Source organism: Dryobates pubescens, chromosome 13 (genome assembly GCF_014839835.1).
Source record: "Dryobates pubescens isolate bDryPub1 chromosome 13, bDryPub1.pri, whole genome shotgun sequence".
Classification (NCBI taxonomy): domain Eukaryota; kingdom Metazoa; phylum Chordata; class Aves; order Piciformes; family Picidae; genus Dryobates; species Dryobates pubescens.
The window spans coordinates 7,313,075-7,325,431 of NC_071624.1; the positions used below are offsets into that span (position 1 = coordinate 7,313,075).

At 39.3% G+C, this 12,357-nt stretch overlaps 1 protein-coding gene across 1 annotated transcript in view; it reads left to right on the plus strand.

The window, feature by feature from the left end:
* RASA2 (RAS p21 protein activator 2) overlaps window positions 1-12,357 on the plus strand; it is a 47,847-nt gene that overhangs the window by 12,313 nt on the left and 23,177 nt on the right. Inside the window, exons 3-7 of the mRNA XM_054167079.1 lie at window positions 947-1,050; window positions 2,724-2,818; window positions 6,286-6,362; window positions 9,425-9,508; window positions 11,315-11,387. Coding sequence (XP_054023054.1) covers window positions 947-1,050; window positions 2,724-2,818; window positions 6,286-6,362; window positions 9,425-9,508; window positions 11,315-11,387 — 433 coding nt within the window. The remainder of the gene's footprint in view (window positions 1-946; window positions 1,051-2,723; window positions 2,819-6,285; window positions 6,363-9,424; window positions 9,509-11,314; window positions 11,388-12,357) is intronic.

Here is a 12,357-nt window from a genome sequence, read left to right on the forward strand (position 1 = left end):
CATAAGCATATTTGTATTAGCTTACAGTATTGTAGCAATATGTGTGTCAAAAGGATATTATAGTGGGAAATAAAAACCCCAGTCTTTGGGTTTAGTATAGCAGTCATCACAGCACTTTTCTGTAGACAGAAAGCTGGCTTCTAGCCTTTCTGTAGGATCCCTTCAAGTATTGAAAGGCATCTACAAGGTCTCCCTGAAGTCTTCTCTAGGCTGAACAACCCCAGCTCCCTCAGCCTATCCTCATAGCAGAGGTGCTCCAGCCCTTAGATCATCTTTGTGGCACTCCTTTGGACCCTTCCCAACAGTTGTGTGTCCTTCTTATGATGGGGACACCAGACCTGGACATAGAATTCAAGGTGGGAGTCTCGCAAGATCAGAGTAAAGGGGAAGAATCACCTCTCCTGACCTTCTGCATGCAGCACATTGTGTGTATTTTAGATGAACATTTCTCTCTTTCACTGTTCTGTTGTGTAGCTGCTAATGCTTATGGTTTCTTTTTACAAGTCTGAATCTTTTAAGCATTAAATTTGACACACAAGTGAAAGCTAAACTAACATCCATTAGTGAAGTAATTAACTGCATTCCAATGCAATTTAGTCATGTACTGAATGAAAAAAGACACACCTGAAACTTGTCTCAGGATGTCATGTGGGAGAGAACCAAGTAGAATTATTTCAAGACAGAAAAACTGAATTGGTAGAGGAGACAACACTATGCACTTTTTTCTGGTTTTGAACATGTACAGTGTGTTCTCACAAAGTTTAACTTGCAGTGGTGTTATATGTTCTTTTAATGAAATGGTTGGGGATGGTTTTGATGCTGTACGAATAAGTACAGTGCTGGAGGCCAACATCTAGGACTACATTAAAATGTAGTGGGTTTGTTTGTGTTCTGTATAAATTACATAAAGTGGTTTTCTATTTTAACTTTCAGTCTTTCTTTTCAGCCCTTATTTTGGGGAAGAGTTTTACTTTGAGATTCCAAGAACATTCCAGTGGTTGTCCTTCTACATTTATGATAAAAGTGTTCTACAGAAAGACCTACGCATAGGTAAGTTCTGGGATGCTGTCTACATCTTCACAGAATCAACCAGGTTAGAAGAGACCTCCAAGATCAAGTCCAACTGATCACCCAACCTGAACTAATCAACCAGACCATGGCACTAATTGCCTCATCCAGACCTTGCTCAAACACCTCCAGGGACAGTGACTCTACCACCTCCCTGGGCAGCCTATTCCAATGGCCAATCTCTCTTTCTGTGAAGAACTTCTTTTTAAGATCGAGCCTAAACTTCTCCCTGCACAGCATGAGACTGTCCTCTTGTTCTGTTGCTGCTTGCCTGAAAGAAGAGACCAACCCCCATCTGGCTATAACTTCCCTTCAGGTAGTTGTAGACAGCATTAAGGTCTCCCGTGAGCTTCCTCTTCTCCACGCTGAACAACCCCAGCTCCCTCAGCCTCTCCTCATAGGGCCTGTGCTGCAGACCCTTCACCAGTTGCTTTGCCCTTCTCTGGACACGTTCCAGCAACTCAACATCTTTCCTAAACTGAGGGGCCCAGAACTGGACACAGTACTCAAGGTGTGGCCTAACCTGTGCTGAGTACAGGGGCGGAACCTTGCATAACATTTGGTTGGTTTCAGTGTCATTATCTGTAGTAATAAGGGCACAGTTATTAAACTGATCTTAAAACACAGTGTATGTTAAACCAAATGTTCCTTTAAAGTTTGAAAAGCAGGATTTGGGTTCATTGCTTTATTATATTAAAATATGTGGGGGTTTATAGACATTTATTTTAAATGGTATTAGGAGTATGAAAAGAAAACTGTTATGACAATTATGCAGAATCACAGAATCATTAAGGTTGGAAAAGACCTCTAAAATCATTAAGTCCAGCCTTCTAGTCAACACCTCCAAGACCACTAGATCACGTCCTGAAGTGCCACATTTACTCAGTTTCTGAACACATTTAAAAAGATGTTTTTTTTTTCCCCTTGCTTCTATTCCACTGAACCATTTGAATATTTGTTACTACCTGTAGGTCTTTTAAAGAATGAACTATGGAATAATTCCACAGTAATTACAATTGTGGAATAAGTCTTAAAGATAGTTACTTGTATTTTCTCTGTCCATGCAGCGTGTAACTTGGTGACTTAGAGGTTGCTGCAAAGTGCTTTATGTAGCATAGGTGAAAAATTGTAGGCAGTGATTCTACCCTTTCAGTGTGTAATGGCACTACTGCAGCTGCTCTTTGAATATGGCTGCTATAAAACTCCTCGTAAGAGTGACCTGAAAGAAAGGTTCACGTTACTTAGGTTGAGGAAGGAAATAATTTCCACCAGGATGACAGCTAATTTGGTATAACAACAGCTTTCCAATTTTTTTTGAGGCATTCTGCAGCACCATTACTGTTCTCTCAAGTCTTTATTGTGAGGTTTCCAACCACAAGGGTGTTCTTTGTTTTACCTCATCTTGTTATTAGTGAAATCCAAGATAGTAGATCATATTTAAATTTATTTGGCTTTATATAAATGATTTTTCTGCTTATGTTTCCATAAGCTTTTCACAGAATATCATAAGCTTAAAAAAAACCCAAAACAACAAAACAAACAAACAAAAGATAACTTAAACAAAAATCAAACTTCAGATCTATTTAAATATTTCTCCTATTAAGGTGAACCTTGTATTTATGCTTATCTGTCCCTGTCATGTCCCCCCCCCCCAGGAAAGGTGTCAATCAAAAAAGAAGATCTATGCAACTACACAGGAAAAGAGAACTGGTTTATGCTTCAACCTGTTGATTCTAATTCAGAGGTTCAGGTAATAAATTGCACATTTCCACTTTTAAGTGTGAATATGAATGAGTGCATGTGATGGTAGAAGTTTATATTGATCTGTAGGAGATAGAGGTCAGCTTCGGTCTTAATTCTTGTGAGGCAGCTGTTGTATGTTTCAGCTTGATGAATGAACAATCCATCTTCTACACTTCTAAATTAACTGTATTGTTTGTTGTGATGATTAAAAGTGGCAGAATCATAGAATGATTTGACTTGGAAGGGGCTTTTAAAGCTCATCTAGTCTACCACTCCTGCAGTGAGTAGGGACATCTTTAACTAGATCAGGTTGCTCAGAACCCTGTCTAACCTGACCTGGAGTGGTTCCAGGGATGGCACTTCTGTCACTTCCTTGGACAATCTGTGCCAGTGTTTCACAGTGTTTGTAAACAATAAAAAATAAAAATTCTTCCTTGTGTGTGGTCTGAATGTCCCTCTTTCAGTTTAAACCCATCATCCCTTGTCCTGTTGAAATAATCCCTGCTAAAATGATTATCCCAGTCTTTCTTGAGCCCCCTTTAAGTACTGCAAGGCTGCAGTAAGGTCCCCTTGCAGCCTTCTCTTCTTCAGGCTGAACAACTCCAGCTCTCTCAGCTTGTCCTTGTAGGAGTGGTGTTTTGGGTAGCAGGTTCATGTCCATATGCTGAGGGCCCCAGAGCTGGACACACAGCACCAGGTGAGGTGTCACCAGAGCAAAGGTGACACCTCCCTTGACCCACTGGCCATGCTTCTTTTAGTGCAGCCCAGCAATTATCTAAAATCACCATACTTGTGCTAACTTTAGGACTCTTGTAGTGTCACATTCTGCTCCAAATGCAGAAGCTGGAGAACAGTTATTTCCACAGATCTGTACTGACAGGTAATCTGAAGTGGGGGTGGTTAAAAGTTCACCAGAGTAAAAGCACTGTGTTTGAGTTAATTTAAATTGGTGGTGAAAGGGGGATGATGGGTATTTCCTTTCAAGGGTATATGGGACAAGAATGGCCTCTCACCAGTCTTTGAAAATATGTAGAAGTTCCTTTGATTTTTAGAAGGCATCCGCTTTGGATTTTGATCTTAGCTGGTTTGGGGTAGGTTTTGTTTTGCTTTACTGAGCAACCTGTTCCAGTGTCTCACCACCCTCACAATAAAGAATTTCTCCCTGATATCTAATCTGAGTCCACCCTTTTTCAGTTTGAACCTTCTAGTTCTGAAGTTTAGGTTGGTGATTTGGCTTTGGCTCCTTAGTTACTACGTGAATCTTGGCCACGTGATTAACAGCTCCGTCTTCCTCTAGTCTGAAATGTGAATTGTTTATCCATTTTACAGTTAAAGGAGTACCTACCTGCCTTGGAACTTCACCTCCTTGAGCTCTACAGATGAAAAGCATATTCACATAAAGTGTGCTGATTATTTATTATTTAACAGTGGCCCACTTACTTTTGTTTTGAATAAAATCAATCTGCACAACTGTATTTAAAGTGTGTACATTAAAAACTGTGCAACTACACTTGTGTCAAAAGCTCTGATACAGATCTGCAGAAAACCGTTGTGCTGCTCTCAGCAAGCAAAACAAACCAAAAAAAAATGCCCCTGAAACCCCCTGTACGTATCAGGGAAACATTTACTTAGAGCCACCTTACTGCAGCCATCATGGTGCTGAGTTGTGAGCAAACTACATCTACAGATAGCTCCTCAGTAGCAGTAAATTGATGAGTGTAGAACACATAATTTGGGGCAAAGGGGGAAGTGTGGGTTTGGGTTTTGTTGTCATTGCTTTTTGAAAGAAAAGGAAGATTTTTATTTTTTTTTTAGACTATTCACAAGGTCTGCTTAGTAAAACTAGTTAAGTCAGCTGTTGCATTAAATACTAATGTTGTCTTTTCATTTGTCATTCAAACACTTTGCCCTATAAAGGCTGTTGGCGTGCTTCCCAGTATCCTTGTTTTATCATGTAAATCTATTTTTGCAGTTGAGTTTCTCTGTGACACAGATGTTTTCTTAATGTACCTGTGCTCCAGTCCCTGTAGTAACAATTTACAAAACACTTGACAGGCATCCCAAAATAGTTCCATTAAAACTTCCTCATAAAATAAACTTCACTTCTCCCATGTGATGGAGAGAGAGAAACAAACCCCTTGCCCCAGGGAATTTGCAATTAAAAAAACATTCCAGTTCTCTGTCAAAACATAAGTGCTATAGGAAAAGGGGTGCTGAGTTTGCTAAGGGTTTTACTTTCATTTCAGTGTCATACTTCAAAACTGTAGTTCAAATAATAGCTTGCTTCCTTTGCCATGCTTTAAAATGACCTTCCAGGTCTCTTCCCTAAGAATCATAATCATGGACCAACCCTTGTCACCTGGTTTTCTATTTCACAGAATGGTAAGGGTTGGAAGGGACCCCTGGGGATCGAGTCCAACCCCCTCACCCCACCCTTTCAAGGCAGGTTCAGCTAGAGAAGGTCACACAAGAACATGTCCAGGCAGGTTTTGAATGTCTTGAGAGATGGAGATTCCTCCATCTCTGGGTAGCCTGGTCCAGTGCTCTGTCAGCCTTACAGGAGTTCTTCCTCATGTTTAGATGGAACTTCTTATGTTCAGGTTTGTGCCTGTTACCTCTTGGCCTGTCGCTGTGGAAAAAAGACTGGCCCTGTCTTCCTGACACCCACCCTTGAAGTATTTATAAGCATGTATGAGACACACTCTTTCCCCCCTTAGTCTTTCCTTTTCCAGACCAAGAAGACCAAATTCTCTCAGTCTTTCCTCATAAGGGAGATGTTCCAGCCCCCTCATCATCTTTGTAGCCATTTTCTCTACCCTCTCCAGCAAGTCCCTGACTTTGAAACAGGGACCCCAGGACTGGACATAGTACTCCAGATGCGGCCTTACCAGGACAGAGTAAAGGGGGAAGAGAACTTCCCTCAACCTGTTGGCTACCCTCTTCTTGAGGCACCCCAGGATGCCACTGGCCTTCTTGGCCACAAGGTCACATTGTTGGCTCATGGTCATCCTCTTGTCCACCAGGACTCCTAGGTCTTTTCCCCCAGAGCTGCTCTCCCACAGGTCAGCCACCAGCCTGTACTGATCCATGCTACTCTGCTTTTCTAAATATACCTGTCTGGCTTCAGAGTCCATGGTAGTTTTGGAACTCCTGAAATGCTCATAAACTCACTGGCTGTTTGTTCAAGGGCTGATCCTGTGTTTAGGATGAAAAAGCTGCGAGGGGCTTTGCTCTTGGTGGTTTCTCACGCTGGAAGATACATTTTTGTGTGTGTGTGTTAAATCTGTGGAGGAGTACCAATTAAGGTACTGTCTGCAGCTGAGGATATGTGCTTCAGAAATTATAATTGCTAGAAATGATATATTGGAATTACCTTAAGTTTCTAACTTTATGTTTTTTTTAATTGCCACTTTTAAAATAAAGGCTTTAAAACTATTTGTTTCTCTCTTGTGTGTGTGTGTTTTGTTTTTTCAGGGAAAAGTTCACCTTGAATTAAAACTGAATGAACTGATAACAGATAATGGATCTGTGTGCCAGCAACTGGTAGTACAGTAAGAAAATATATTAATCCTTGAATATGATTTGTTTGTTAGAACATTGTGATTTCTCTCTTAATACTGAATGTCTGCACATCTTGATGCCAGTAACGTTTTTCTTTTTGTATGACTTCCCCTGGCTCTTGCTAAGGGAATTGGGTATTTGCTTAGGAAACAAGGTTCAGCAAGTCTGCAAGCAAGGTCCTGCATGTGGGTTGGGCCAATCCCAGGCACAAATCCAGGCTGGGTGCAGAGTGAGTTGAAAGTAGCCCTGAAGAAAAAGATTTTGGGGTTTTGACTGATGAGAAGGTCAACATGAGCCAGCAGTGTGCTCATGCAGCCCAGAAGGCAAACCATATCCTGGGCTGCATCAAGAGTAGTCTGGCCAGCAGGTCAAGAGAGGTGATTCTTCCCCTTTGCTCTTGTGAGACCCCACTTTGAATTCCATGTCCAGGTCTGGTGTCCCCATATCTAGTGGATATCAGTGACAGGCTCTTTATAATGAGGGTGGCGAGATACTGGAACAGGTTGCCTGACAAGGCTGTGGATCCCCTTTCCCTGGTGGTATTCAAGGCCAGGTTGCATAAGGCCCTGAGCAACGTGGTCTAATGAAAGGTGCCCCTGCCCATGGCAGGGTGGGTTGGAACTAGATGATCCTCAAGGTCCCTTCCAACCCAAACCATTCTATGAATCTATGAAATGATACACTGCACTGTCTTAAATTGTAAGTTTGTTACTGTCCTGTTTGACTTTATTTATATTTTTTATTGTGCATGAAGTCATTGTAGGGACCATAACAATTTTATGAAGTATACAAATCCTAATGGCTGCAGTTACTTAGTTTCTGCACTTGCAGTTGGTTTGAATGATGGAAGTAGATTCCCTCAGTCATTGAGGGGATTCATTGAGGCTGTGTCTTATTAAGGACTTCATCTTATGGGCCTAATATATGCCAGTTATATATATGTGTTATATATATATATATCTATGTGTGTTATATATATGGAGGCAAGAAACTGCTTTCTGCAGGCCTTCTCTCTGTCTGCTAGAGAAATTCAGGACCTTAGTGAATATGACACAAGCTATAGGAAGAGAAATTCTGGTGCTCTTGCTAAAATATTAGAATTCTCTCCAGATAGTTTGACTTGATCTATCTGCTGTGAACTTCCTATGAGATTGGAACTGAGGCTGCCTTAGAGGAACTCTCAGAAATCACACCTGCAATAAAATCTCTGGGAGCTGCAGAGGCAGTGTGCTTACTGCCACAAAATGCCTAATAGTCTGATGGAATCAAGTCCTGGCTGCCTCAAATCAGATACCCCAACTGACTGAAAAGCTTAGACAGTTCAATTTTGTTACCACTCTTATATGGCATGTGTGTGTTGGAGGAGGAATCAATTAATACTTAGGAAACAACTGGATGTTTCAAGAACCCATTTAAGTGGTGGGTTTGAAATCACTGTGGGGTTCATTGTGGTTCAGAAATTATTGAAATACTGAAGGCCATGTGCTTGAAAACTGGAAGAAATATAACAAATGATTGTGCAGTGTTTCAGTGTTCCGTAGACTGGCGAAGACAAAGGGACTTAGGGGGGGTTCTAATCATGCATACTCAAAACAGAGTTGCTTTTGGAGGCAGCACGGCAGTGTTAGTGTCTGTTGTTTCCTCACTTGGGTTTGCAACTCTTGTTATTCTTTGAATGCAATTTTTTCTACAGTACAGAAAGCATTTACTTAACAGTGTAGCAATTGTTGTAACTTTAGCCCGATCCACACTACCTAATACCATTTATTTTAATATTAGAACATTTACTTGATTATTTGTATGAACTTAGATCCCAAAGTATGATTTCTACTTAAAGTACATAGGGTTTACATTTTATTCAAACAGGCTAATTATAGTAACCAAGATTTACTTGCATTACTTTCTCTAAATGCCTGCAATACCTGATTTTAAAATAGGGTATTTTGAGAAGTTCAGTTCTTATTTGCATCTTGTTTCTGAAGTTTTGTAATCTGCTGAATATTTTTGGACTTAGTAAATACTACAGTGTGCATGGCTACCTTAGAGCAGCATTTTGCTAGAAAGTCTCTGCTGTAAATTTACAAACTGGTTTGCTCTGCTTTGTTTCAGCTGGTTTTAGTTAACACTCATATGTGGGCATATCTGAAGGTTAGTCAGCTTGCTGACTCAGCTCTGTTTCTATTAGTGTGGCTGCTGTGCTGATTCAAAACTATCACAAGCTTTCCAAAAAGGTTCAGAATGTATTTCTCTGTCCCAAGGAGCATTACTGTCTAACTACCCCATCCTTTTTCATCAGGAGTGGTGGAGCAGTGTTCCAATGTACCTGTTGAACACCAGCTTTATGACTTCTGGAAGAATTACATTCAAATTATGGAAGAAAACAGTGTTTTAAAAGAGACTTTTTTTTTTTTTCAGAATAGTTATGCACTATTCTGAAAGTAATTTGAAAATAAATCTTAAATGTTGTTTCAAAGGTGAACTGATTGTCTGCATGGTTCAATAATATGGATGGAACCTAGACATGCTAGGACTAATAGTTTTGGATGCTCAATTTTGTATTACTTTGAATTTCTCAGCTTATTCAACTCTGAATGTAGTTTAGCCAAAACAAAATACTTAAGTATTTTACTGCCTTCAAATCTGGTTGCTGCTATGTGGATGAGACCAAATAGCTTTTTGTGGGCCTTAAGAATCAAATTTAAAAGCTAATGAAGTCTTCATTTTCCTCTAACATGGATGTTCATTTTACTTAGGATTTTGTCATGCATGTGTGGTACTGGAATGTGTCCTATCAAAGCAATTCCAAGCATTTTTTTCTCTCAGAGCCTCCTTACTCTGACTTGTATGTTTGATTATTACCTTGTATTACTATCCAAAGATCTGTAGTTAGGATCTACTTCACGTACATCATTACACTGGATCTATATATATATATATATATCAGTCTGTAATACATCAGGATTAATTAAAAAAACTTTACAAATAAGATTTTTTGTTTGTTTTTAAGCCCAAGACATTGTTCCACTGATGCATTGATTGCCTTTTCTTGTAGCATAAAGGAGTGCCATGGGTTGCCTCTTATAAATGGACAGAATTGTGACCCTTATGCAACAGTGTCTCTTGTGGGGCCTTCCAGGTAACATTTTAGTTCAAAATTAATTAATCTAAAATGCTGTAATTTTAAGCTGGGGGGGAGGAGGAGGAAGTTATAGGTTTTAAGCAAAATCTTTAAAATACAGGAAAATCTTAAAAATGCCTTCTGTGCATATCACATCTTCCATTGTTACTGTACTTTCCCCACCATACTCTCAAGATTGTGAAAATGTTTGCTCTGTCTGAATGGCCTGTGCTAGTCATAGAACCACTTGTCCCTCAGTTCTTTCTTTCTCCTTAGATTTTGTACTGGACTCTTAGTATCTGCACTGTTTGTCAGATTCCTGTATGAGATGGCAGAGTCAATTGCTCACTCAACTTCCTCTGTTCCCCGTTTTCCTTAAGGTGTGAGTTTCTTTCCAGCAGTTGTTTAGCAGCTAGGAGGAAGCAAGAAAGTAGAGGTTCTGGTGAGACCAGCACCTTCAGGATTCAAAGTCCCCACAGTTTAAATGTGCCTTTTTCCTTTTTCTTTTTTTTTTAATTTGGTAATCCTGAATCAGTTAAGAAAAATCCCACATCTTGTGTATGGTCCTTGCCCGTTAGCAGCTAGGTTTCAGTTGTTTCTTTTTTGCAACATCAAATCTAAGTCCATCTACTTTGTTCAGTACTGAGGAATTGCTGCTGTGAGCATAGTACCTAGTAAATTTGTGTGTTTTTAAAGACTTTGGAAGGATTGTCCCTAAGTAAGGCAGAGTCAATGGAGCATTTTTTTCTTTCTTGGTATTGCACAGTCACGGTTTTTTAGGGTTGTGTTTGGGGTTTCTTTCGGTGGGTGGATGTATGGTTTGGTTGGTTGTTGGTTTCTTTTTCTAAGAGAGGTAGGGAGGTTTGACCATTATACTTAGGGAGCATTGCCAAAGAAAGTAAATTGACATATATTTAATGTGATACAGGTAGAAGTGGGTGAATGTTGGTTCTGCCAAGTGTTTGCCCTGTTGGTTTGAGTGTGTGTGTGTATATATATAATGCTAATCTGACAAAAATTCGTGGTTAAAATTTTCCAGTCTCATGTGTGTGTGTGACTCAAGTGACCAGCACCAGAAAACAATGAGTTGATGTCTAGAACAATTTGGTCTTTTTCTTCCTCATCTGTGTTTCCCTCAAATTTTAAAATTGTTTCCTTTAGAAAGCATTTTTATACTACCATAGTCCTTTGCTAACTAAATAAGACTGTGTTCTTTTTTATAAAATGTGTGAAATCAAGGAAAAAAAACAACAAAACCAACTAGGTGAACCACAAGGGAGTGGGGAGCAATTGTTTTATTTGACCCTGTCCTGTTTCACATCTGGCATTAGCAGCCATTCCTTCCAAGGAAAACATTCTGTGGCCTGTTGCAAGCCTCCTTCTGTGAATATGTAGTGGGTATTTCCCCAACAAAAGAGACTGGGAAAACCAGAAATTAGCAGTTGAACAAGACAAGGAAACTGCTCATAACCTGCAAGCAGTGGTAAAGAAACTGTCTGCAGACTCAAGTTTGATGCTTCAGAAATTCTTGTTGCATTTTACTCAAGATGTGTAAATTATACTCATTTGTGAAATAGAAACTGAGGAAGTAGAAACTAAGGGATGGGCAGATGTACAGTTAACTAGACACAGCGCTCTAAACTTCAAGCTATGTTGTGAAAATTAACTCAGTATTTTCTTCATTGATCAAAGTATTCCCTGTGACAAAAGCTAAATGAGAAAAACTGTTTTAATGTCTGTGCATGGGTCCTTCTTGACAATAGAATGTCTTTATAATTGTGTGTTTAAGTTGTCTATGGTAAAAATTTTACCACATTGGAACAGGAATGACCAAAAGAAGACCAAAGTAAAGAAGAAAACAAGCAATCCGCACTTTAATGAAACATTTTATTTTGAGGTAACTTTTTGTGTGGTGTTCTGTCTTGTCTATTTTATGCAACCCTTCAAATGTTTTTAAGCAAGCTGCATAGCAATACCTAACACAGAAAGCTCTCTTCGAGGAAGTTGAAGAGCTTTTATCTAAGCCTCTCGAATATAAGCGAATGACATAATTACATTTCTGGGGGCTGCCAGACAGTAACATTTCCCTTCAATTGCTGTGTGAAAAATTACTCCCTCATAAACACATACATGTAGGTACTTCATTATGTTGAATAATTTTATATAGCCTCTGTTGCCATCAGGAGTCTGAGAGATCTTTAGCCTATCCTGTGGAATTCAATTTAATTTTTTTTTTGCCCCCAAGAACATTGAGCTAAAAACCCCAACTTAATTGTTTAATGAAACATACAGTGGTTACACCTGCTAAAGGCTAATTTTATTATTTTTGTTTTTTGGAAATTAACTTTTTTATTATTTAGGGTTTGATTTCAATCCTATGAGTTACCCTACCATAACCAAATGATGATGAGTTTGACATTTCATCTGATTTGTCTCTGTACTAGAAACTACATTTACATGTAAGCATACTATGTTCAGCCGAGAGTTGTAAGTAGTACAACTATTAGATTTGGCTCAAATGTATTATAATTTACTGTGTTTATGTAAGTCCTGGTCCTGCTGTGGGACTTCAGTGACAAATTGTTCAGTCCTTAAGCATAGAATATGAACATATGGCATGGCTTCCAGCTGACCTGCTCAAAATGCTGAGTGTAATTTCTTAGGAAGGTACCAGGATAAAAATGTGATCCAAACCACTCTGATAACTTCATGACCTATGATTTATTTGAGCTAAACTGAGGAAAATTAAAGTGAGGGGTTACAATTGTAGTATAATTAGAGCAAGAAGAGTGGACTTCTTACATGTTTTGTTTAAAATCTCAGAATTAATTTCAGTTCTTCCTTGGGGCTCATGCTGAATCCAAAGA